A 27,694-nucleotide genomic window follows, 5' to 3' on the forward strand; every position below is an offset into this window, starting at 1 on the left:
ATTACAAATTCTGTTCAAGGGGGTACCTCTTAGGCAGAGACTGTCAAAGGGCAGGTCTTCAAGTCACTGACTTCTGCTTGTGGACACTCCTTGGAGTGAGGGCAGTGTCAAGTAAATGGGCACGGGTCCTCTGTGGAGTGTTGTGTGGGACTCTATATGAAATATATTTTGTATTTATTTGTCAGGGTTTCTATTGACTTCCCAGATAGAAGGTGATCTTGAGAGCAAAGCTTGCTGATTTTTGGCCTTTGTATCTCTAGTACCTAGCACTTAGTGTTTAATTAGTGCTTCTTGATTGATTCACGCAAATGAAACCTCTTGGAAGCCTGGAGTCCAAGCAGGACCAATGGTGCTGTAAAGGCTGGATGCATCACATCCTCACCATGAGAAGAAACCTCAGGTTAGACTACAGTCGTCTTATTCTCAATCAGCCTCCTGGAGCAATCCTCAGATTGGTTTATTTTCACCAGAGTCTCACCCTCATCTCTTGGTCTTGCTTCTTCTCTTGAATGTCTTTCCATGAATGAATGGAAAGAAAAGAAACAAATGTGAGTGCGTGTAATGGAGGGAAGGGAAGAAGGTAAAACATTTATGAAGCACCCACTGTGTACCAGGCACCACCCTAAGTGCTTTTTTTTTTTTTAGTGAGGCAATTGGGGTTAAGTGACTTGCCCAGGGTCACACAGCTAGTAAGTGTTAAGTGTCTGAGGCCGGATTTGAACTCAGGTCCTCCTGACTCCAGGGCCAGTGCTCTATCCACTGCGCCACCTAGCTGCCCCTCCTAAGTGCTTTTACAAATATTACTTCATCTGATTGAGGGGGAGGAAACTTATTTGAGAGGGGAGGCCAGGAGAATCTCGATGGCTATTTGATGGCTAGCAATGCCTTTTTAGATGAGTCCATGTTTTTGGCGCCATCTTGTGGAATGCCTTTGCTTTTTTTTTTTGTTTTTGTTTTCAATGTTTTTAGTCCACAATTGAATCCAATCCAATAAGTATGTATTAGCCATCTGTTATGTGCTGGTCACTGGAAATTCAAAAAGAATGGAGTGTAGTAGGAAGAGCTCTGCCTCTGAGTATATGAAACAAATACTTCCCTCTCGGGCCAAATGGAGAAATGAACTGGGTTTGAAGTTCAGGACCGGGGCTCAGATCTCAGGTCTGCTACTTTAAATCTGTCTGACTTTGGCCAGACTTTTTAGGCCTACTTCCTCAAATATAAAATAAGGGGATTAGTCTCGAAGACCTCTAAGACGGGACATCAGAGCTAGGAGAAACCTCAGGCATCTAGCCCCTGCACGGTCCTAATGCTCAATGGGATATGGGTATAAACTGGGCAGTTGGAATTTGGATCCAAGGGCTCTGAAGTCCAAGTCAAATGCCTTTCCATGGCACCACAAGACTCCTGACCATGCTTTATCTCCTTCACTGTCTCTTCATCCACTTCTTGATGCCTTAAAATTGAGAAAATTCCTCTCTCTGTTTCTCTTAGTTTCCCAGACTCTGTTTTCTTCTTGTCCTCCCCCCTCTCTGACCACTCCCGTGTCTTTAACTGGCTTCTTATATTTCTTCTACCCCCTCCATATGAATGGAAAGAATGTTAGATTGGTTGGATTCCTGTTGTGTGAAGGCTTTGTATTGGGTCTTGAAGTTACAAAGAGAAAGTCAAGTATATCCCAGCCTTCAAGGAGCTTACCATCTATACAAACAACACATATTACTTTTATCCCCTTTTCTTAGGATAGACAAGCTTCTTTTTTTTTTCTTTGGTGGGGCAAGGGGGGTTAAGTGACTTGCCAAGGATCACACAGCTAGTTAGTGTCAAGTGTCTGAGGCCGGATTTGAACTCAGGTCCTCCTGAATCCAGGGCTGGTGCTTTATCCACTGCGCCACCTAGCCACCCTGAGAGATGAACTTCTTAGGCAGGACAGGACTGACCTTCAACAAGACTGTGAAGACTGATGCCTCTCCTTTCTAACCTCTCCTTTCAATATTGTGGAATGCCTCCCTTCACCCAATCCCAATATCTGCTCCCCTCATTTTAACCCCCCTTTTGAGCTCTGGAAAGGAACTGAAAACACTATCGCCGTTACTGCTGGAAAGACCTCTTGGTGAAATCTCCTGTGTCTCCTTTTCCCTTCCCTGTGACTCTTCAGACTCAAACATTCTTCCAGGCCCATAATTCTCTCATATATGTTTTTTTCCCCTAGTAGAATATAAGGTCCTTGAGGGTGGGGCCTTTTGGCTTATATGTTTGTTTCCCAAGTGCTTAGCACAAATCTGTATGAAGCACAGCGTGAGCGGTAAATAAATCCATGCTTGAATGAATTCATTTGTCTAGTCCGACCCTAACCCAAGTCCCCAATTCCCTCTTTTTACAGATGAGGAAAATGAAGCTCAGAGAAGTTAAGTGACCTTCCCGAGATGCCACAGGTGGTACTCACCCACATTCTAGATCTTGGATGGTGTCAGGCATTGGCTTGTTCTTAGTTTCAGGGAGGAAGAAGAAGACTATTAGGCTGGAAGTGATGGCCATGATTGCAAAGATGATCTGGGGCATGGCTGGAATGTTGTGCTTGAGCATATTGATCATTGGGGCCAGCATTGCCCCGAGCCGATCTATTGTGAGGCTGAGTCCCATGCACTTGTTCCTGTCAGGGCAAAGGAGATTTGATTGTTCTATACTCAACACCTGTTAAATATCCTCTTTCAGTAACTCTCTGTTAGTAGAGTCTGTCGTGTGTATTCATAGAGTGCTGAAATTCTTAAAATCTACAGGAAGTTCAGGGGCTTCTGGAATTTATACATTTGAAGAGAAACAAACTGCTGCTCATTCCCCATATGATCTTAACAAGTAAGAAGATATGATAGTTTGTTCTTTTCTCAATACCTTTATTTTTCCTGTTTTTCTTTGGTATCTACAGCTGAATGGATAAATGATCAATCTCCTTCATCTTTCTTTCTTTCTTCGTTTCTTCCTTCCTTCCTTTCTTCCTTCCTTCCTTCCTTCCTTCCTTCCTTCCTTTCCTTTCCTTTCCTTTCCTTTCCTTTCCTTTCCTTTCCTTTCCTTTCCTTTCCTTTCCTTTCCTTTCCTTTCCTTTCCTTTCCTTTCCTTTCCTTTCCTTTCCTTTCCTTTCCTTTCCTTTCCTTTCCTTTCCTTTCCTTTCCTTTCCTTTCCTTTCCTTTCCTTTCCTTTCCTTTCCTTTCCTTTCCTTTCCTTTCCTTTCCTTTCCTTTCCTTTCCTTTCCTTTCTTTCCTTTCTTTCTTTCTTTCTGTGTGTGGGGCAATGAGGATTAAATGACTTGCCCTGGGTCACACAGCTAGTAACTGTCAAGCAAGTGTCTGAGGTCAGATTTGAACTCGGGTCTTCCTGAATCCAGGGCTGGTGCTTTATCCACTGTGACACCTAGCTGTTCTTTCCTTCATCTTTCATAAGGATGTAATTCCTCCACTGGTGGCACCCCTGGCAAAGGTGCCACCCTCCTCTCATATCTCTACTCTTAGTGGAGTGTAAGGTCCTGCAAGGAAGGGACTGCTGACCTGATAATTTAGGAAAACTTTTCACAATGAAGACAATAGCACTAAATGGAAAGAATAACATAAAGAAGAGTTATGAAAAGACACCTCTCCCCTGAAATCCTTTGCAGATTTAAGAAGTACACAGACATGAAATACTGTAGACATTTTCAGAGTTTTTTGATGCACTGATCAGTTTTACAGATTTGTCTCTTCTTTCTCTTTTTTTTGAAATCTTCTTTGTTATATGGGATGGCTCTCCAGGAGCAGGAGAGGGATAAGGATAAGGGGAGAAATTTAGCCAATGTAAAAACAAAATATATCACTACATTTAAAAAAGGACTATACTGGGGCAGCTAGGTGGCACAGTGGATAAAGCACTGGCCTTGGATTCAGGAGGACCTGAGTTCAAATCCAGCCTCAGACACTTGACACTTAACTGGCTGTGTGACCCTGGGCAAGTCACTTAACCCTCATTGCCCTGCAAAAACAAACCAAAAAAAAAAAACAACCCCCAAAAGGACTATACTCATCTTCATTTTCAGAGAACATAATGAAATCCTTTCTTCTTTCCCTACCTCCCTTCTCTCTTCTTTCCTATCACCCTCATTCTATCCTTTCTCTTTCCCTTCATACTTTTCTTTCTCCTTCCTTTCTTCCTTCCTTTTCTACAGGCAGCTTAACCTAGAGGATAGTTTATCAGACCTGGAGTCAGAAAGACTTGGGTTTGAATCCCTGAATGTTGGCATGGACTTGTATAGAATCTGAGAGTTGGATAGGACCTCAGTGGCCATCTAATCCAACTCAAGCATGAAGGAATCCTCCCTATAATACACCCAGAAAGTGGTTGTCCAGCATCTGTTGGAAAACTTTCAAAGAGAAAGACCTCTCCACTTCTTGAGGCAGCCTTTCAGCAGCCCAGTTTGAGACAACTATGATTCTTAGGAAGTTTTTCCTGACATCAAGGTGAAATATTCCTGAGAACATCCACAATCATTCCTGGTTTTGACCTTGGTTAGGTCCAAACAGAACCAGGCCACTCCCTCTTCCACAAGACAACCCTTCAGATATTAGAAGATTGGACTTGTCTTCCCCCTAGATCTGTTTTTCTTAAGACTGAACATGCCAAGTCCCTTCAATTGCTCCTCTTAGGTCATAAGCTCATGGCCCTTGGCCATCCTGGTTGTCTTCTTCTGGATAACTGTCAGGTCATTGACATCTTTGGTGCCCAGATAAGATGTGCTAAGGGCAGACATGTGGAATTCATCTTTTTGGTTTACATTGCTCTGCATTCACTTTCTTCTCCTCAGCCCGATACTCTTGCCTGTCAAAGACCTTTTGGATCCTGACTCTCATTCAGTGTGTTAGAGATCCCTTCTAGCTTTGGGCCATTGGCAGATTTGATGAGCGTGCCATCTATGCTTTTATTCAAGTGATTGACATAAAGGGTAGAGAGAACAGGGCCAGGCACAGATCCCTGGGGCCCTCCACTGGAGACTTCCCACCACATTGACAATAAAGTATTAACAATTCTCTTTGGACTTTGGCTATGAAACCATTTCTGAATAGCTGATGCATCTTCATATAATCCATGTCTTTCCATCTTTTCCCAAGAACAGCATGAGATATTTCATCAAGAGCTTAAAGTTGAAGTAAACCATAGCCACAGAATTTTCCTTATCTACAATTTCAGTAATCCTGCCCAAAAAGGAAAACCTATAACATTAGTCTGGCATGACTTGATGACCTATAACATTAGTCTGGCATGCAGTTCTTTATAATCATTGCTTCCCTTTCTAGATATTCACAAACCATCTTTTATTGGTTCATCCAGAATTTTCCAGGAATCCAAGTCAAGCTCATTGACCTAGAGTTTGTAGGCTCAGTTTCTTTCCTTCTCTTGGAAATTCAAGAATTTGTCCTTTTCTAATATTGGGCACTTTTCCTGTTCTCCGTGATCATTAATTCTTACTGCCTAAGCTCAGCCATCAACCCCTCACTCTGTAATCATGCCTCATTCTTTTTTTTTTGATGTGTGAGGAAATTGGGGTTAAGTGACTTGCCCAGGGTCACACAGCTAGTAAGTGTGAAGGGTCTGAGGCCGGATTTGAACTCAGGTCCTCCTGAATCCAGGGCCAGTGCTCTATCCACTGCACCACCTAGCTGCCCCATCATGCCTCATTCTTGCAGGACCCCAGGATCTAGGTTATTTGGCCCAAGTCACTTGAATTCATCAAGGGCATCCAAGGCAATCTCTTGTTGTCCCTTACTTTTCTTGGGGACAGCCAGTAGTGTACTGGCAAATGTTTAGCAAAAAGCTCTCCTGAAAAGAATCAGTCCCTCCTGGGAGTCTTTTGCCCACACACCAACTGCTGGATCAATGACTATTCAGAGAGAACCAAAGGGATCCATCTGGACACTGTCACAGAATACCTGCCCATGCTCCACCAGTCACATGCGGGGTTGCATCAGGCTGTGGGTAATGTGCATGCTCATAAGGGATGGGTTCTTATTGGCCAACCCCTGTTTATCATCTCTTCTTTCACATGATAGCGATAGTGATAATAATAACTAGGCTTTAAGGTTCACACGGTGCTTTATATATGGTATCTCATTTTATGTTCCTAACAACTCTGGGAGATTATTCCCATTTTACAGATGAGGAACCTGAGGGAAATAAAGGTCAAGTGATTTCCCCAGGATCTGAATCTGAGAATAGATTTGAATTCAGATTTTCCAGATTCTAGGTCCAGCACTTTATCTGTTGTACAACCAAGGTCCCCCTAATGACATGTCTAAATCTTTGTGAAACTTTAAAAGACCTAAAAGAATGCTAGCTATTATTATCACAGGACACTGGCTTGTCTTCGCACACATCTTTCAAGTTCATGTTCAAAGAAGGGAGGAGGTAAGAGAGATGAAATGGCTTGATGCCCACAGGCTTATTGTCATTGCCCATTCATCCTGCTAGTTCACACTGTATAACTGAAGCTGCAGTTGTTTCAGGTTGGCTCTAGTCCCGCTTCTAGAGAAATAGCTCCAAATCCCCCTCTGAATGCTCACTGTGACATGGAGGAGAGTCTGCATCTTAAAAAGCCAGGTAAGGGGCAGCTAGGTGGCGCAGTGGATAAAGCACTGGCCCTGGAGTCAGGGGGACCTGAGTTTAAATCCAGTCTCAGACACTTGACACTTACTAGTTGTGTGACCCTGGGCAAGTCACTTAACCCTCATTGCCCCCCCCCCCCCAAAAAAGCCAGATAAGACAGCTGGAAAGGTTTCCTTATGGGTCCAGGGGAAATCTCTACCTTTTTAGTCTATGAACCAGTTTAGATAGTTTCAGGTCAACAATTATCAGTTTGATTTCAAGGAAGATGGAAGTTTTTGTCCAGAGCCAAAGGAAGGTGTGACAGAATGATCTAAGTTTGAGAGGAGCTGATATTGGTGTATGTATATGTGTGTGTGTGTGTGTGTGTGTGTGTGTGTGTGTGTTGGAGGGGTCAGGATCTGTGGACCTTGAAGGTGAGAGCCTGGTTATGTCAGAGAGAGCCCCAGACAAAATCTCCCTGGTATGCCACAAGGATCTAGTCTCTTGTGTCTCTCTTCATCCCCCCTCCCCTCAGAAATGGAAATGGCTGCTTCTTTTCCCCAAAATTCTCTGTCCTACCTGACTACTGTGGGTAGGAGCTCGACAGAATAGACATTATCACAGGAAATGCAGACCACAATACAGTTGATTGCCAGCATTGCCAAAACTGCATGCAAAATTCCTATAAAACAGAAGACCAAAAAAACCCCTCAAAAAACCAGAGTTCAACACATCCTGAACCCTTCATTTGTTCATTCATTCATTCATTTCTTCACCCTATTAATTCACATAGTCATCCATGTAATTATCCCTCAATTTATTCTTCTCTTCATTCAGTCCCTTCACCTACTTACCCATCTATCCATTTATCCTAATAATATTTCTTATTAGAGGCAGCTAAGTGCTAGAGAGATGAAGCGTGACACTACAGCTAAGTGTTTTGGGCACAGAGTCAGAAAGATCTGAGTTCAAATCCTGACTTAAAACTTACTAGCTGGGTGGCTCCAGGAAAGTTATCTTCAACTTCTTGAGCTCAGTCAGTGAGCATTCATGAAGCACTTACAACATGTCAGGCACTGTGTTTAGTGCTGGGGTTGCAAAGAAGGGCAAAAACATGGTCCTTGCCCATGAGGAGCTCCCATTCTAGTGAGGGAGATAACCTGTAAACAACTAGGAGTGTCCAAGAGATAGACAGTGGGAATGAGACGTACTTCTGGCTTTGAGAGTGGATCTCCATCTCCTTTGCCTCTCAGGTCCCAATACTTGAGGAGCACATATTGACCTTTCATTCCAGCCCCAAGAGCTTCCTGCTCTAAGTTTGAGGGTAGAATGGAGGCCACTAGAGGTACATCTTTTCCCTCTTAGTCCCTTGGTAAAATCGGGAACCTAAGTCCCAGTTTCATTTCAGTGTCCCTATGCTCCAAAGTGGGAGGGGGAGATCTGGCCAGCCCAGGAAGGTCACAGCCAATCCAGCCTTAATGATGGATAAGGAGCTTCTCCTCAAAGATGACAATTACAGCAGCAACAACAAACAACAAACAACACGATAGCTAATATTTATATAGAGTCCACCATGTACCAGGCACCGGGCTAAACACATTACAAATATTATCTAAGAATAACCCCTGAGGACAGTTCTATTATTATCCCAATTTTACAGATGAGGAAATGGAGGAAGGCAGAGGTTAAGTGACTTTCTCAGGGTCATTCAGCCAGGAAATATCTGAGACTGGATTTGAACTCATCATTCTGACTCTAGAACCAGTACTCTATCTACTGGGCTACTGAGCTGCCTCTAATCCTTTGCTATCCCTACTTTCCCTTTTCCCTAATGCCCACTCTCTTACCTTGAGGCAAAAATGTACTGGAAAGTATGAAGAGTCCAGGAAGGAGGAAGGAAGCCACCACTATTGTTCGACGACCAAGGCAGTTCATGATAAACAAGGTCCCAAACCTGCTGAGGAAGTTGGAAGCTCCTAAAATGACCTGGAGCATTTGAATATTGTGCCCCAAGTTCTGAAGATCCAGAGAGAGTCCATAAAAAAGCATTCCTATTGAGAATCTGCAGCAGAGAGTGAGAAAGGAGAGAGAATCTATCACACTTGGAGCCCAGAGCTCACCATTAAATGCAGTTTGGTTCAACAAGCCTTTATGAAAGACCTGTTGGGTGCCAGGGTCTGTACTAGCTGCTAGGGACACAAACCCCTCAAGGAGCTGATACTCAGCTAGGGGTGGCAATGCTCCATGAAGGCAGTTAAGTGAACGCCAGATAATTTCAGGAGGGCAAGGGGATCACTAAGTGGAATGATCAGAACAGGCTTCAGTGGGAGCTGGTGGCCGTGGCTGAGCCTTGAAGGCAGCCAAGGATCCCAGAAGGCAAAGGTGAGGAAGGTGTGTGTTCTAGGCATGAGGAACTGCAGTGCAAAGATAGAGAATGGGAAATGGTTTCCCTAGTGCAGGAAAAATCAAGAAGGTAATTTAGATTGTAATGTAGAGAGTGTACAGGGCTATCATTTTTTTCTTTAATAATATTTATTTTTTACCCAATTATATATATATATATTTTTCTGGACAAGAGGTGAAAATACAATTTCTGAGCATGAAAAGAGGTCCAGTAAAGGGTCTTCCAATAAATAACTGCACCACCAATCCCTATGCTCTGTGGAAAAAGCTGGATTCAAGAGGCAAGTCACTTGGTCTCCCTACTCTTGAGCCTCAGTTTCCTGATCTGGAAATGGAGCTAATATGCATGTAGGAGGTACTTCAATTCACTGCTATCACCTTCAAAAGGGATGTTATACATAAAATGCTTCAATACCCTCCATCGCCTTATACCCAACCTTATCTGTATCAAAGCTGCTCTTCTCTGAGGATGGACAATGGCCCCAACACCAACAGATGGGTGCAGGTCACAGGCAGCTTCTGTCTTTTCCCATAATGTTGCGGTTCTATTACAGTGTTAAATAGAACAGCGACCGTCGGGAAACTGTCACTCTGGGCTCCTTTTTGACTGCAACTACCCAATTATATTTAAAAACAATTGAAAATTTATTGGTTTTTAAAAAGTTTTTTTTTTAAAGTTTTGAGTTCCAAATTCTCTCCCTCCCTCCCTCTCCCAAAAATGCTAAGCAATCTGATATAGGTTATACACATGCAAATCATGTAAAATATTTCCATAGTCATTTTGTGGAAGAAAAGAAAAAAGAAGGAAAGAAAGGAAGAAAAAAGGAGAAAAAAATTGTATGCTTTGGTATTCAGACTCCATCAGTTCTTTCTCTGGAGACAGATTGTATTTTTCATCATGAGGCCTTTGGGATTATCTTAAATCATTATTTTGGGGAGTCATTCACATTTCTTCATCATATAATATTGCTGTTACTGTGTACAATGTTTTCCTGGTTCTGCTTACCGCATTTTGTATCAGTTCATGTAAGTTTTCCAAGTTTTCTGAAAGAATCCTGCTTGTTCTTTTTTATAGCACAATAATATTACACCACAATCCTATATCACAACTTTTTCAATCATTCCACAAATGATGGGCTTCCCCTCTGTTCTGAATTCTTAATTACCACAAAAAAGTTCTTATAAATATTTTGTACATATCAGTTCTTTTCCCTTTAAAAAAATCTCTTTGAGATACACACCTAGAGCAATATTGCTGGATCAAAGGAAATGCAAGGTTTGTTCTTCAGAATTATTGAATCATTTCACAACTCCACTAACAGTATCCCACTTTTCCCATTTACCCCCCAAATTTATCATATTATTTTTCTGTCTTATTAGCCAATCTGGTGGGTGTGAGTTCATAACTTAGAGTTGTTTTAATTTGCATTTCTCTAATCAATAGTGATTTATAGCATTTTTTTTGGTATGATTATAAGTAGCTTTAATTTCTTTGTCTGAAAACTGCCTATTCATGTTCTCAAGTATTAGGGAATGACCAGCATTCTTATAAATTTAATTCAGTTCTCTACATACTTGAGAAATTAAACCTTCATCAGAGATACTTGCTGTAAACTCCCCCCACCCCCAGTTTTCTGCTTTCCTTCTAAATTTGGTTGAATTGGTTTTGTTTGTGTAAAACCTTTTTAATTTTATGTAATCAAAATTAACCATTTTACATTTTGTGACATCTTCTAAATGGTAGAAGAAAAGAGTATTTATTTCTCTGTATCACATGCAAGTTTTGAAAAGTTGACCATGTACTAGGACACAGAGATATTACAGGCAGAAATAGTTCATAATCCCTATGCTGTAAGGAATAAAATGCAATAAAATAAAATGAAATAAAAATAAAGATTGGTTCAGGAAACATAAACAAAAGATGCAGACTCAAATGGAAGCCTAAGTATGAAATCTTAAATAATGAGTGGATCAAAGAAGAAATCATAGAAATGATTAATACTGGGGGCAGCTAGATGGTGCAGTGGATAAAGCAGTGGCCTTGGATTCAGAGGGATCTGAGTTCAAATTTGACCTCAGACACTTGACACTTACTAGCTGTGTGACCCTGGACAAGTCACTTAACCCTTATTGCCCCACCAAAAAAATAGTTTACCTAGATTTTTAAAAAAAGAAATGATTAATATCTATGTGAAAGAAAATGATAATGATGAATATATCAAAATTTCTGGGATGTAGCTAAAACAAGCATCAAAAGTAATATCATATACTTATAATCATACATTAACAAAATAGAAAAAGAACAGATCAATGAACTGAATATGCGTTTAAAAAAGTAGAAAATAAAAAAGAAACCCCAAATAAGCACAAAATAAGAAATATGAAAAATTGGAGGGGAAATAGATAAATTGGAAGCAAAGAGGATTCTTATTTTGATATAGGTGGACTCAGTGACCTTGGAGACTGAAAGATTCTGGACTGGAGCCATCTATTCAATCTGCCATATGAGGAGAGAAGGAGGAAGAGAGCCTTGACAAAGAGAAGAGGTGAGGACGAGTGTGTGAGATGACCTGTGCCACCACCACTGCTCTCTTGAGAAAAGATGTAGGATTTTTGTTTTGTTTAGTTTACTGGATGCATGATTTCACTGATGAATCAAACTAGTTAGTAAACAAGCAAACTCAATGCAAATCATCAGCACTTTCTCTGCTCTTAATCTTAGAGATTTGTCTGGTGACCAAGATGTGGGAGAAGTGTGCCTTAGTCTGAAATTAGTTCTATGCCCATTGCTGACTACATAGGGGGAAAGTACCCTCTTCTTTTATTGATCCAGCTTCTATTCATCACCAAGAACAAGGTCTGTGATTTTCTTTTCTTTTTTTTGTGGGGCAATGAGGGTTAAGTGACTTTCCCAGGGTCACACAGCTAGTAAGTGTCAAGTGTCTGAGGCCGCATTTGAACTCAGGTCCTCCTGAATCCAGGGCCAGTGCTTTATCCACTGTGCCACCTAGCTGCCCCCAAGGTTTTTGATTTAAAAAAAATTCCCAAACCACTGTTCAGTACCTCCTTTGAGTTCAGAGAAATTCTCTTACCCCCAAGTAACCATTTTCTAATACTTTGATATAGTCAATATGTTAGGAATCCAGTGGGGCTCATAATTATGTGTACTTACTGCGGTTTTCATTCTTTTTCTTGTCTCTTCTTGCCCTAATGATAAAGGAGGGGACTTTATACTATTCATCTTCTTCATCTTCTCTGAGTGAACACCTGAGACACTAAGAGATTCATGCAGTGGTCCACACCACTTACCAGGTTTATATAAGGCCACTTGCCCAAGTATATTGTTTGCATAGTTGGTCTTTGGGTTTCAGTGTCTTAGGTACAATTTATGGAAAATTTACCATCTCTACAGAAGAGACATTAGCATGCTTGGCATTCAAATTTGTTTGTCTTGACAGCTAAAAATCTTATCATTTGTGTATTTGTGCATTGATTCAGATTCCCACCCATCTATACCTTCCCTTTCTGTAGGATTCTTGTCTATGTCCTTCCATAAGTTTGCCACAGTGGGTCATTTTCCTTGCCCTCACTACATGGCCAGTCCATATTATCTTACTCTCACAAATTCCCCAATGACATCTTTAATTCCTGTTCTTCAAAGTTTCTCATTGATTCTATTGTTCACACAAACCATGTGCCTTCCCATCACCCACTGGATGATATTCATTTCAGTTCTTTGGAGACTGGTGTTCCACATTTCCCTGGCATACACAATGCTGGTAGTATAACAACATTAGAAAGAAGGGTCTCTGGTTTGGGGGTTTGGGGAGAGGCATAGTCAATAAGAGAGCTTTGCAATCTTGTGGCTTTTTTTTCCAGGGAAATGAGGGTTAAATGGCTTGCCCAGGGTCACACAACTAGTAAGTGTCAAATGTATGAGGCCAGATATGAACTCAGGTCCTCCTGAATCCAGGGCCAGTGTTCTATCCACTGTACCACCTAGCTGCCCCGAGCTTTGCAATCTTGTGAAGGCAACCCAGTATGCTTCTCTTCTCCTATTGCTTTCTTGGTTCAACATATTGGTCATATGTACTATCTCTACCAGTGGATTAGATAACACTTGGAAAATAGCAAAAATGTTTCACCAAAGGGAAACCAGCATGGGGAAGCCTCGGGCCCCTGGCAGAAAGGGGAGATATTTTTGTGGACTAAAAAGGGTAAAGATATTCTCCAGCCTTCATATAGGACAAGCTCTATGGGATGAATCTGAGTTGTTCTTTTTTAGTGGCATGAAAAGTATCATCAGAATGATTTATGATTGGACCTGGCATGTAGGGAGAGTGAAGGATAAATAACTGGACTGCCCAAATGCTGCACTGATACTTAGGAAATGTGAAGAGCCCCAGAAAAAGAATGACAATTGGGTGGCACAGTGGGGAGAGAGCAAGACCTGTAGTCAGGAAGCCCTGAGTTCAAATCCAGCCTCAAATACTTACTGGTTATGTGACTCTGGGCAAGTCACTTTTTTTTTCAGTCTACCACAGTTTCATACTCTGTAAAATGGGATAATCATAGCACTTATCTCAAAGGGCTATTGTGAAGAGCATGTGGGGAAAGTGCTTTGCAAACCTTCAGGTCTCATAAAAATGCTAGTTATCATTATCACCTTTATCACTCCATCCAGATTTATGGAAGAACATGGAGGACGAAAATACACAAGATGAGAAAGAACTTGACAATGACTTTGGGATTAAAGAATCCATGGAAGCACAATGATCATTGTCGGATTCCTAGAGATAGATCTCCATGATCACTTAAGAAAGTGCTGGGGGCTCTTCTTGGCCTGGGTTTTCTCCTCTGAAATAGGCCTAGGATGAGTGCCCCGAGGAGGGGAGCCAGGATGCTGAAGGACATCCTGCTCTGGCACTTGAAGATCACCTGGAGGCAGTGGGGATGTTTCATTTGGAGAAGAGAAGACTTGGGGAGGGGGGACATGAGCGCTGCCTTCAGGGACCTGCAGGACTGACACATGGAAGAGAGCAAACATCTGCTCTGCACGGCTCCAGAGGCAGAACTAGGAGCCATTGGTGGAAGTTGCAGAGAGGTAGATTGTAAAGGATAACCTCATAATACTTAGAGCTGTCTGAAGGTAGAATGACCTATGCCAAGAGACAGGTTCTCTCTCACTAGAAGCAGAAGCTGGATAAGAGTTAACGGGGTGGGGGCAGCTAGGTGGCGCAGTGGATAGAGCACCGGCCCTGGAGTCAGGAGGACCTGAGTTCAAATCCGACCTCAGACACTTAACACTTACTAGCTGTGTGACCCTGGGCAAGTCACTTAACCCCAATTGCCTCACTAAAAAAAATGAGTTAATGGAGCTAAGGTGAGGAATACTGGTGATTGAATTCCTTAAATTCAAGTTAAATTAGATGACCTCTGAAGGTTTTCCCAACTCGTTGTTGTTGAGTTCTTTCAGTTGTATCTGACTCTTTATCATGTCATTGGGGGTTTTCTTGGCAAAGATACTGGTGGTTTGCCCTTCCTTCTCCAGCTCATTTACAAATGAGGAAACTGAGGCAAACAGAGTTAAGTGACTTGTTCAGGGTCACACAGCTAGTAAGTATCTGAAGCTATATTTGAACCCAGGAAGATGAGTCTTTCTGATTCCAGGGCTGGCACTCTATCCACTGTGCACCTAAGTCTTAAGATGCTATTATTCTGTGAATCATAGTTAAAAGATTGCGGCTCAGCCAGTCCTTTTCTGCTGCCTAGTTACTGTGTCTACCTGAAGGATTCTTTTGGGAGTGCCTGTAGGCTTCAACATTTCTCATACATCATAGGGAACCTACCTTTTAAAGGACACACAGAGGGTCCTTTTACAGAGGATGGGGAATCGAACCAAATCCAATATGGTGTAACTGCTCGGTGCTGCATCCACCTCCTTCCCCATGGTGGATCTCAAAGCCTTTAGGGAGAAGAGCCAAGGATAGAGTCAGCCTTGGGGTTGGAGTGTGGAAGAACAAAAGGAAGGAGAAGGAAGGATTGGGTCAGTAGGAGATTCTAGGCAGGGACTGGGACCAAATGAGAGCTCATTGGCTATGTCCCCCAAAGCCTCATTAAGCCTTTTCTTACTCCAATGAAAAGCTCTATAACATGCCCAGTGGAGCTATGCCTATGCCCATAGTACCATTGAGAAGCCTCAGGCCATGCAAGATCAGCAGAGACACCAAGCTGTGCCCAGGCCTGTCACTACAGGATGAGGTGTACATACCTTGGTCCCATATATCCCCTGTGGGTGCTTCTCCATGGAACTATTGTCATATAGCTTAGAAATAAATGTAGCCCTCCTTGGAACATCAGTGCATTTTAAGAAAGCATTAATGGAAATGTATCATAGGCACTATCTGAATGAGATGGTTAAATGTTCTTCAGAACTTAGTCACCTCTAACATGTATGCATCATAAAGCTAAAAATCAATAGAGGAAAAAATATCAGCTTTAGCACTGGCCTGGAGTCAGAAACCTAGGTTCAAATCTTGCCATTGGTACTCCTTGTATGGCCTAAGAAAGTTCTTTATTCTCCTTGTGGCCAGGTTTTCTTATTTGTAAAATGAGGGAGTTCAGCTAGGAAGCAGCTGAGGTCCCTTCATGTTTCAGCTCTATGATTATATGATCCCTGGATATGTCCTGATCACACACATTCCCTCCTTGTGTGCCTCTCCAAGGTCCTGATCACACACATTCCCTACTTGTATGCCTCTCCATGCATATGGAGCAGCAGAAAGAATGCTGACTCTGGAGTTAGAATATATGAGTTCATATCCCCCTTTATATTAGTTAGAACTTGTGCAAGTCACTTCAAAACTCTTTAGACCTCAATTTCCTCATTTGTAAAATGAAGACCTGGACTAGGTGACCTATAGAAACCCTTATATGGGGATTTATTAATGTATGATTTTATGTTCCCTAGGCATGTCCACTCTATATATTGATGCTGTATATTACAGTTGTTGAAGGTTTTCCCCAGTTTTGTGGGGAAAATACGGATACTTTTAAATTTTTCTATTTCATTAAATGCTTTCCTTTGGCTTATATTCATTGGCTGAACAATAAAGGTGACCCTACCAGTGGAGGCTCCTGACTTATGATTCTGAGAGGATGTAGCTCACCAGAGAGAATGCCATGCTTCTGTAATATTTTCCCCTCCTTGGTGCAGTAGGACAGAAAGCTGAGGCTTTATCTTGGACAGAGGGCAGTTTTCTTTCAGTTGCTATGTGAATTTGGTCCCATAGAAATTGAAAATGCAATTGGGTGGTCCTGTTTGGGTAACACAGGGAATTTCCTAAGGAAATACCCTTAGGTGCTCTATATAGATGAGAAACCTGAAGCCTGAAAAATTAAGTGACTTGCCCATTATGACCCAGTCAGAATGTGGTTGGGGAAGGATTGAAGCTTATATCTCCTAACTGAAAAATCTAGTGTTCTATCCATATTGCCTACAGGGGTTGGCTTCTGTGCATACCTTGTGTTCCTGTAATTTACTAGAGCACAAAGCATCAAACTCATTTCATACAAATTTCATTAGGACTCTTTCTAAATTTGTCACATGTGAGTAGGTGATCCTTGGTAGTTTAAGCCAGGGCTGCTATGAGGCCAAAAGGAGGAAGGGCATAAGAGATAAGCAATTAGTAAGCACCTACAATGTGGCAAGCACTGTGCTAAGTGCTTTACAAGTATAATCTCATTTAATCTTTATTATTTAATTCTTATTGACCATTTTACATTATCTCCTTATGGACTGGCAGGGCTAGGGTTAAGCCACTGAGCAAGCAAGAAAAGAGGAGAAAGAAAGCAGAAAGAGCAGACAGGAAGGGGCATGGAGAATGGCATTTAAGAGAAGAGAGGAGAAGAGCAGATGGCTGAAAGGGCCTTCTTAAACCAGGGAAAAGGAGAGAGAGAACCCCCCACCACACAAGGAGATCTTCACACCTTCCCATATTTCAAGCACCTCTTTCTCCACTCTGATTTCTCTCTCTGACACAGCTCTGTCGCCTCAAAGATTCATTTCTTCAAGAAAGCAAGTTTACTGTGGCCTCCAGGGACCCTCAATCATTGAGTCCCTATTCTTGTCCAGTATGTATTGAAGAAGCCACCTCTGTCCCTTACCTGTTCCCTTGCCCACCAAGACGTGGAGAAACATCATCAGAGGTTGGACTTTCCTCTTGGTAGGCCTCTGGCTATTGGGATTGACTTCAAAACCCACCAATTCCCACATCCCAGCCCTGACTCCTCCTTCCCCTCTCACCTCCGCAGTCACGCTCTGCTCCTTTACTCCATTGATTTTTGAAACTTTTCTGAGCACCTTTAAGGCATCATTGTATTTGTTGTGGACAATCAGCCATCTAGGAGACTCTGGCAACCACCTAATTAAATGGTTCATGACAGATATAGTTAATTCTCCATTTTCTTCTTGTTGAAAAAAATCCATTTCTTGTGTGTAGTAGAGCTGGGGTTATTTTTAAAAAAATTATACAAGTAATTACTTTGTGTTATTTAACATACAAAAGAAACTGTAAATGTTTTTATTCCCAATAATCCTATGCCACAGAGTTCTGACAAGATGGACAGAGTTACTGATCAACTGTAGCCCTTCCTAATTATTCCCCTTTGATCCAAATGGTTTAAAGGAGTCAGGACAGGTTTTTGGTTTTGGCTCAAATCTGTTCTCTGCAATAGATAATCAAATAGACATACCAAGAAGAATTTCTAAAATTGTCAATAGAGAGATAGACAGACAGCATTTAAATCACCCTTTCTGATCCTTGAAACTCTAAGTGGGAGCAAATCTCCTTATCTTCCTCTGTCCCATTGGAGTAATTACATCAGGTGAACAATTCCATTATTGTTATCAGCAATGCAAATAAAGATGGAAGAATTGTATCATTTGAATACATCTTGAATCACTGCCCAGGAAAGAGACATTTCCATTCATTCTATTTATTTATTTATTTATTTATTTTTTGGCGGGGCAATGGGGGTTAAGTGACTTGCCCAAGGTCACACAGCTAGTAAGTGTTAAGTGTCTGAGGCCGGATTTGAACTCAGGTACTCCTGAATCCAGGGCCGGTGCTTTAACCACTGCGCCATCTAGCTGCCCCTTCCATTCATTCTAAGGGAAGCTTAACTGATCTCTTTTATTAGAAATGTTTTGTTTTCTTGATTTTCAGGTTTTCCTTTAAATCATCTCTATTCCCTTATCATGCTAGTAAAAGATCAAACAAAAAAATAAGCAAATAAATAAATAAGACAGGTCTAGCCTTGACTTGTCACAATTTCATGGTTAAAACAAATACCTCCTGAATTTATCTAATATTTCATCTCTATGGTCTTTATTGGAAACATTTAATATGTGTTTAGTAAGTCTCATTAACGTCATAAATACAAATTTCTTTCTAGACCATCCATCAAGAGCGTCAGAGCAGAGTACTCTCCCTAGGATATTCTGAGGGCTGAGGCTGAACCATTTTAAGAATTTTTGGATAAAATTTAGAATTTCCATTGGAAACAAGAGATAACTTTAAAAAACTTAGAAATAAAACTATTCTATTTAATAGAATGGTGATAACAGTGCACAGATCATTCAATCCCTTTCATACAAATTTTATTAGCACTGTTTTTGTAAATGATAATTTCAAGTCCTGAGTCATGAAGAGTGACAGTCATACAATAAGACTTGTCTAATCTTGCTTTGAGGGAAGTTGTGCTATATTGGGTCAACATCTCTTTTTTTCAGGTTGGAACTATTTTAATTATCAACAGAATCTTTTCATCTTTAACATTTCTCATAATTTGTCATTATTATAGAGCCAAACTTGAAGTTGGCTCTTTTTTTTTTTAGAATTTTATCTTCCAAATTACATGTAAAAGCAAATTTTGACATCAATTAAAAAAAACAACCTTTGTGTTCTAATTTCTCTTCCTCCCTCCCCTCCCACTCCCACCTCAAGAACTCAAACAATTCAACATAAGTTATACATGAGTAGTCATGGAAAACAATTCTGCCTTATCTAGGTTGTGAGTGGAAACAGATAAAAACAAAACTTCAGATTAAGGAATTGTCCAAAAAAAAGTGTTTCAGTCTGTTTTCAGATACCATCAGTTCTTTCTCTGTAGATGGACTGCAATTTTCATAAGTTCTTCAGAGTTATATTGGATCATTGCATTGCTGAAAATAACCATGTGCTTCCCAGTAGATCATCTTACACTAATGCTGTTATTTTGTATACAGTACATTTCTCTCTGCTTCAGTTCATGTGGGTCTTTCCAGGTTTTTCTGATAGCATTCTGTTCCTCATAACTTTTATATAGTACCTTGAACTTGACAGAGAATTTTCTTCACAATAGCCCAGCAGAGTAGGTACCATACGTTTTGACATTGTAGTCAATCATCCTATTTCCCTCCATCCCATTCCCTTCCAATGATATTTACTCTATTGTCTATCTTATTTTGCCCTATTCCTCCTCAAAAGTGTTTTGCTACTGACTGCCCCTCCCCCATTCTACCCTCCCTTCATTCACCCTTCCCTCCTTATCCTCTTCCCCTCCTACTTTCCTGTATGGTTAAATAGATTACTCTTCCCAATTGTGTGTGTGTGTGTGTGTGTGTGTGTGTGTGTGTGTGTTATTCTCTCCTTGAGCCCATTCTGATGAAGTTAAGGTCTTTGAGCTAATTCTGTTTTCTAAATTTTTCTTCCTCCCTCCCTTCCTCCTCAACTCTCCCTATGAAATCAAGCAATTCAATATATGTCATACATGTGCTGTTATGCAGAACATCTTCACCTTCCTCAAAAGTGCTTTGCTTTTTACTGCTTGCTCCCCTAATCTGCCCTTTCTTCCTTCCGCTCTTCTCTCCCCCCCTACCATCTCCTTCCCCTCCCACTTTCCCTTAGGGCAAAAATATATTACTATACCCACTTGAGTATGTATGTTATTCCCTCTTTGAGCCAATTCTGATGATAGTGAGGTTCACTCACTTCCCCACTCCTTCCCCCTCTTCCCCTCCCCTCCATAAGCCTTTTTCTTGTTTCATGTGAGCTACCTCTCCCCAGTCCACCTCTCCGCTTCCCCCTCCCCCAGTCTATTCCTCCTACCCCTCAACCCTATTTTAAAGATGCCATCATGGGTTAGCTAGGTGGCACAGTGGACAAAGCACCAGCACTGGGCCCAGGAGGCCCGGAGCCTAAATTCAGCCCCAGACATTAGACAACCCACCCAGTTTGCTCCACAAAGAACAAGGATACACAAAAAATAAATACTTTACAAATACCATCCTTTCATATTCAGTTCAGACCTGTGTCCTCTGTGTATTCCTTACTGAAAAAGTTCTTATGAGTTGGAAGTATTATTTTCTCATGTATGACTGTAAACAGTTTAACCCTTTAATGTCCCTCATGATTTCTTTTCCCTGTTTATCTTTTTATGATTCTCCAGGGTCTTGTATTTGAAAGTCAAATTTTCTATTCAGTTCAGGTCTTTTCATCACAAATGCTTGAAAGTCCTCTTTTTCATTGAAGTCCCATTTTTTCCTCTGAAAGATTACAAGCAGTTTTGCTGGGTACATGATTTTTGACTATAATCCCAGTTCCTTTGCCCTCTGGAATATCACATTCCATGCCCTCCAGTCCTTTAATGTAGATGCTGCTAGATCTTGCTTTATCCTTATTGGAGCTCTACAGTATTTGAATTCCTTTTTTTCTAGCAGCTTGTAATATTTTCTCCTTAACCTGGGAGTTCTGGAATTTGGCTATAATATTCCTGGAGATTTTCCTATTGGGATCTCTTTCAGGAGGTGATTGGTGGATTCTTTCAATTTCTATTTTAGCTTCTGCTTCTAGAATATCAGGGCAATTTTCCCTGACATTCTTTTGGAGGATGGTGTCTAAGCTCTTGTTTTGGTCATGGTTTTCAGGTAGTCCAATGATTTTCAAATTATCTCTCCTGGATTTATTTTCCAGGTCAGCTGTTTTTCCAAGGAGATATTTCACATTGCCCTCAATTTTTTCATTCAATTGGATTTGCTTTACCATGTCTTGGTTTCTCTTAGGCAATTATTTTCATCAGACTGCTTTTCTATCTCCTTTTCCATTTGACTTTTCAAACTGTTGACTTTTTTCTCATGACTCTCCTGCATCGCTCTCATTTCTCTTTCCATTCTTTCCTCCCTCTCTCTACATCTTCCTTCTATCTCTCCTACTTTCTCTTCAAAGTCCCTTTTGAGAGTTTCCATGGCCTGAGACCAGTTCATATTTTTCTTGGAAGCTTTGAATGTAGGGGCCCTGAGTTTGTTTTCCTCTTCAGAGGGTGCACCTTGATCTTCCTTGTTGCTGAAGAAACTTTCCATAGTTCTGAACTTCCTTTGCTTGCTCATCTTTTATTTGACTTTAAACTCCCCACTAGGGGCCCTGCTTCTTGGCTAGACTACTCTTCTCAGCTTCAGAGGGTCCCAGGTGTTTTGGTTTGAGAGGGGGCAGGTTTTTCCTCTCTCCTGGCCTGTTCTCTGGTCTGAAGATAACCTCAAGCCAACTTGCTAGTTAACCAGCCAGCAGAGCACTGTGGTGGTTCTTAGCTTCAAGGAGCCTGCACCCCTCTTCCACCTGGGCCTCCTGCCACTCAGGATTTCTTCCTGGTTCCCTGCTGAGGTGGGACATCTGAATTCCTCCCTAGTTCCTGCTGATACCCCTGCAGTTCCCTGCCTTCCCCCCCTCCCCCCCCCACCCCTGGCCAGCTGTTCAGCCCTCTCACCTGACCACCAGCTCAGTTCCAGAAGACACTGTTGCTGCAGCAGATTCAGAGGTTCTGGGGTAAATTCCTCCAGTGCGGTGTGCCTGGGGTCTCTGTCAGTGTGATCATGGGGTTGGACTTTACTGGTAGCCCAGCTTGGACCCCTTTAATCTATCTATAGCTGGAAAATATCTTCAGCCTATATTTTTGTGGGTTTTTCTGCTCCAGGGGTCCTTTTATCGCTGTTTTTGGGGTAATTGTATCAGGAGCTCTGTGCATTTCATGTCTTTCCTCTGCCATCTTGGCTCTGCCCCCTGGGTCAATATCTCTTAATAGATCTGCCCAGTTACTAATTCTTTCTCAGGTAATTGGAAGTCCTCCTGACAAGTGAACAGAATCTCAAGGCTCCAACACTAGGCCCAAAGTCACTCCCTCAGTTTCTGACGAATAATTTTCATAGTGGAAAGCCAAGTTGAAGTTTCAGTTTTAATTCTTCTACAGAGGCAGAGAAATAAATGAGAGCCTGTTATAAACTGTTGTCAGAACTTCAGTGCTGCTTTTTGCAAGATCTGTTAATGGGCCAACATTTTTTTTTTAAGATAAGGCTTTCATCACTCATTGATTTTGCATATTTCCCCATAGCCTCCTCTCCCAGCATCATAATCTTCTTGATCTTCATCTTGTACCTGGTCTCTGATCTTCCCTTTCTGTGTTGTCTGCCCTCTTTGGAACCTGTATCCCCATCTGTGCAGATGATTTTATTCTCCTGGTGAATTCCATTAAAGTACTCTATGGGACTTTTGGCATCTGCTTTCCAGAAATATTCAACAAACCAGAATCCACATGCTGTTTTGTTTTTGTTTTTGTTTTTGAGAGAGGCAATTGGGGTTAAGTGACTTGCCCAGGGTCACACAGCCAGTAAGTGTTTAGTGTCTGAGGCCAGATTTGAACTCAGGTACTCCTGACTCCAGGGCCGGTGCTCTATTCACTGCACCACCTAGCTGCCCCTCACATGCTGTTTTTAGCACTTTATACATGCCTATGGTGATTTCCTTTATGTCACCACTTTTGCCAAAGAGTTCATTGATCTCTTCTTCAATTGTGTAAAAGGGGATGTTCCCAACATTTGAGGCACAGCATTTCTTCAATAACTCTTCTTCATCTGTCACCCTAGAAGTACTGGGTGAGGTATTGGCCCAGCTGCATGTAAGGAACCCTTCTGACACAGAGAGTGGGGAGGCCAAGGTGCCTGGAGGCAGGTGGCATGTTAGGGACACATAGGGTTCTAACCTAGATCTTCTGACTCCAAAAATGCTCCCTTTCTGTAATTAAGTCTCTGAAAGATAGAGATAAGGACTGGCCCTATGATTTCCCTGGAATAGGGAACTCCTAGGAAGTGAAAATCCATCTACCACTGCAATTTTGTCTTGGAAGGTTACCTAGAGCCCTGAGAGGTATGACTTACTCAGGGTTATACGGATAGTTTCAGTGCGCGGCAGGACCACCTTTTATATAGATTTTATATATGCTTACATATGTACCTGTTATTTGCTCTGATAGTATTAACAACTTGAGAGCAGGACCTGTTAATTTTTGTATTTGTGTCCCTAACCTAGCACTGTGCCTAGCACCTTGGGGGTGGTCCTGTTTGGATAACTCACAGGGAATTTCCTAATACTATAGCCCCTTTAAACCAAGTGACTTGAGCGCATGGAAATCAATCATCCCTAGTTTTGAGAAAAATCCAAACACTGTAATTTCACAGTTAAGGACCATATTTAATATTGGTCCTTCATAACATTATTGGTTTTTTCCTCATTCAGGCAGCAAAAAGTTTTTTGTATAATAGTATAAGTGAGAATCTTTGGGAAAATACGTTTAATATAAGTAGAAATTTTATGCCTGCAATTGAAATACCTTTTAATACCATGTGGAATATTTAGGATTTATTCTGGCTGCTGGAACTCGCTGCGAGTCCAGGCCATTCAACAACTTTCTGCCCCCTCTACTAAGAAGCAATTAAGAGCCATTCTGGGAGCAGCTGGGTACTGTAGACAATGGATACCCTCTTTTGGTGAAATTACTAAACCTCTCATAGCTCTTACAAAACCTCCCCAGAGTAATGAACCTCAGTATTGGGACAGCATAACGTCCCGACTTAGAGGAATAGTTTACTCAATGTGACCCTCAAAGTAGGGGACACGTATTATGACTGTTTACTAGACACAGGAGCTTCTAAACTCCCTCAAAGGGGGGGCACAGGATTGACAAGAGGAAGGGGAGGAATGGAACAAAGATAATGAAAGCAACATATACCTGTAGGATTTTTGAATGTAGTGGGAGACTCAGGAAAGAGCCAGAGAGTGGCAAAATTGAATCCTCTCACAATACACATATACAAATATATATATATAAAACACACACACATACATACATATATATACATGCGTATGTATGAGGAACCTATAGTAAAAGCTTATTGATCAATTGATGGTTACAAGGCATGTAACGATTCTGGGTTAGGAAGGGGGAAATAATTATGGTACTAAAAATAAAAGGCCTCCACCAACCTTATTTAAAAAAGAAAAGAAAATGGAGACAAGACCTGAATTCCATGTTCCTCTGATTGCCCTAGCTCTCTTTACACTCCTTCATCCCTCAAATTATTTGCTCTCACCCTTTGTTTTCTCCATTCATTAAATAAAAGAATCTTCTTTCCCCTCTCACTGCCTGCCTGCCACCACTGCTATGATCATGAATATTTATTTTCTAATAGTGTCCAAAGTACAAATGGAATATATTTTCAATAGTTTTGAGTAAATAATATTTTTCCTGAAGAAATCAATGAAAAAAATGTGAAGGAAGGTGACCTAGCCATAGCAGATCTCAAATTGTATTATTAAGTAGTGATTATCAAAACAATCTGGTACTGACCAAGAAATAAAATGGTGGATCAGTGGACTAGACTAGGTACAAAATGCACTGTAGTAAATGACCATAGTAATTGAGGGCTTGATAAACACTAGTGTTTGATAAAAAAAGATCCAAGATTTTTGGACAAAAATTCATTATTTGACAAAAACTCATAGGAAAACTGGAAAACATGGCAGAAACTAGGTATAGACCAAAATCACCCATACAAATGGGTACATGATTTACACATAAATGTTAATACCATGAACAAATTAGGAGAGCTTGGAATAGTTTACCAGCCAAATCTATAGATAAGAGAAGAATTTGGAACCAAACAAGATATAGAGAGCATCCCAAAATGTAAAATGCCTAATTTTTTTGTTTGTTTTTGTTTTTTTGGTTGGGCAATGAGGGTTAAGTGACTTGCCCAAGGTCACACAGCTAGTAAGTGTCAAGTATCTGAGGCTGGATTTGAACTTAGGTCCTCCTGACTCCAGGGCCAGTGCTCTATCCACTGAGCCACCTAGCTGCTCCCCCCTAATTTTTATTACATAAAATCAAAAAGGTTTTGCACAAACATAACTAATGCAACCAAAATTAGAAGCAAAGCAAAAAACTAGCAACATTTTTTTACAGCAAGAATCTCTGATAAAGACTTTAGTTCCCAAGTATATAGAGAACTGAGGTAAAAATATAAGAATACAAGTCATTCCCCAATTGATAAATGGTCAAAGAATGTGAACAGGAAGTTTTCAGATGAAGAAAACAAAAGTATCTATGGTCATATAAAATACTCTAAAACTATTGATTAGAGAAATCCAAATTAAACCAACTCTGAGGAACCACCTATCACCTATCTGATTGGCTAATATGACAAAAAGGAAAATTATAAATTTTGGAGGGAATTTGGGGAAAGCAGGATGCTAATTCATTGTTGGTGGAGTTGTGAACTAATCCAACCATTTTGTAGAGCACTTTGGAATTATGCCCAAAGGGCAATCAAACTGTGCATATCCTTTGATCCATCAGTACCACTGCTAAGTCTGTATCACAAAGAGATCAAAAAAAAGGGAAAAAACCATATGTGTACAAAAATATTTATAACAGCTCTTTTTCTGGTGGCAAATAATTGGAAATTGAGGGGATGTCCATCAAATGGGGAATGACAGATCAAGTTGTGGTATATGCTTTTTGTCATGGAATATTATTGTGCCATCAGAAATGACAAGTAGGATGATTTTAGAAAAATCTGGAAAGACTTACATGAACTGATTCAAAGTGAAGTGAACAGAACCAGGAGAACTTTATACACACCAACAACAATATTCTACAATGAAGAACTGTGAATCACAGCAATGCAATGATCCACAACAATCTCAAAGGTCTTTAGGTTAAAAATGCTATGTCCCTCCAGAGAGAGAACTTATGTCTGTCCATCTATTCATCCTTCCTTCCTTCCTTCCTTGCTCCCTCCCTTTTCTCTTCTTCCTCTCTTTCTTGTCTTCTTGCAAAAAATGACTAATATGGAAATGTTTTACATGATCGAACATATGTAACCTATATCAGATTGCTTACCATCTCAGGGATGGGGAAGGGAAAAGAGGGAAGGATAGAATTTGGAACTCAAAACTTAAAAAACTATGCACATTAAAAATTGTTTCTATATATATTTGGGGAAAATAAAATACTATTAAAATAAATAAATTTTAAACGAAAATATTTTTTAAAATTTCTCTATGAGGAGGGAAATAGGTATGATGATTGACTACAATGTCAAAATGTATGGTACCTACTCTGCTAGACTATTGTGAAGAAAATTCTCTCTCAAATTCAAGGTACTATATAAAAATTATGATGAACAGGATGCTATCAGAAAAACCTGGAAAGACCCACATGAACTGAAGCAGAGAGAAATGTACTGTATACAAAACAACAACATTAACATAAGATGATCTACTGGGAAGCACGTGGTTATTTTCAGCAATGCAATGATTTAATATAACTCTGAAGAACTTATGAAAATTGCAGTCCATCTACAGAGAAAGAACTGATGGTATCTGAAAACAGACTGAAACACTTTTTTTTGGACAATTCCTTAATCTGAAGTTTTGTTTTTATCTGTTTTCTCTCACAACCTAGATAATGTAGAGTTGTTTTCCATGACTACTCATGTATAACTTATGTTGAATTGTTTGAGTTCTTGAGGTGGGAGTGGGAGGGGAGGGAGGAAGAGAAATTGGAACACAAAGTTGGTTTTTTTTTAAAAAGTTGATGTCAAAATTTGCTTTTACATGTAATTTGGAAAATAAAAGTCTAAAATAAAATAAAATAAAACTTCTTCTTGAAACCAAGTCCTTACTTCCTTTTAAAAATTTAACTTAAATTGATTTTTGGTTACATTTTTAGTTCCACACTTTTGCCCTCCCTCCCTTTCCATCCTGCATTAGAGAAGGCCATCATTTGACATGTGTACACACACAAAAATGTAATACCACACTATGCATACTTCCATTTATCATTCATTTCTCTGTAGGTATATCATCTTCTTTCATTGGTCCTTTGTGGTTGATTTCAGTATTTATAATACTCACAATAACTTAGTCAATTACTTGTTCTTTGTATAATATTGCTGTTCCTGTATATAGCATTCTCTTATTTCTGCCCATTTCACTCTTCATTATTTCATCCAAATCTTTTCATGTTTTTTCTTGAATCAACAAGCTCATAATTTCTTACAACATAGTAATATTTCATCATAATCATATACTACATCTTGCCATTCCACCATTGATCTGCATCTTCTCAATTTCCAATTCTTTGCCACCAGAAAGAGCTGCTGTAAATATTTTTTATTTTTTTTTATTATTTTTTAGTGAGGCAATTGGGGTTAAGTGACTTGCCCAGGGTCACACAGCTAGTAAGTGTTAAGTGTCTGAGGCCAGATTTGAACTCAGGTACTCCTGATTCCAGGGCCAGTGCTCTATCTGCTGCGCCACCT

At 40.6% G+C, this 27,694-nt stretch overlaps 1 protein-coding gene and 1 non-coding gene across 2 annotated transcripts in view; both read right to left on the minus strand.

Annotated features, from left to right (window-relative positions):
* Positions 1–401: 401 nt before the first annotated feature.
* Positions 402–27,694, minus strand: part of LOC122731797 (steroid transmembrane transporter SLC22A24-like) — a 49,183-nt gene continuing 21,890 nt past the window's right edge. Inside the window, exons 5-10 of the mRNA XM_043972071.1 lie at positions 17,309–17,426; positions 14,853–14,968; positions 8,448–8,662; positions 7,180–7,282; positions 2,444–2,650; positions 402–513 (exon numbers count right to left, since the gene is read on the minus strand). Of these exons, the coding sequence (XP_043828006.1) occupies positions 402–513; positions 2,444–2,650; positions 7,180–7,282; positions 8,448–8,662; positions 14,853–14,968; positions 17,309–17,426 (871 nt within the window). The remainder of the gene's footprint in view (positions 514–2,443; positions 2,651–7,179; positions 7,283–8,447; positions 8,663–14,852; positions 14,969–17,308; positions 17,427–27,694) is intronic.
* Positions 9,521–9,672, minus strand: LOC122733143. Its single transcript, XR_006353736.1, has one exon. It is a non-coding gene; the product is annotated as a small nucleolar RNA SNORA16B/SNORA16A family (small nucleolar RNA).

This window comes from Dromiciops gliroides, chromosome 6 (assembly GCF_019393635.1).
Source record: "Dromiciops gliroides isolate mDroGli1 chromosome 6, mDroGli1.pri, whole genome shotgun sequence".
Classification (NCBI taxonomy): Eukaryota; Metazoa; Chordata; class Mammalia; order Microbiotheria; family Microbiotheriidae; genus Dromiciops; species Dromiciops gliroides.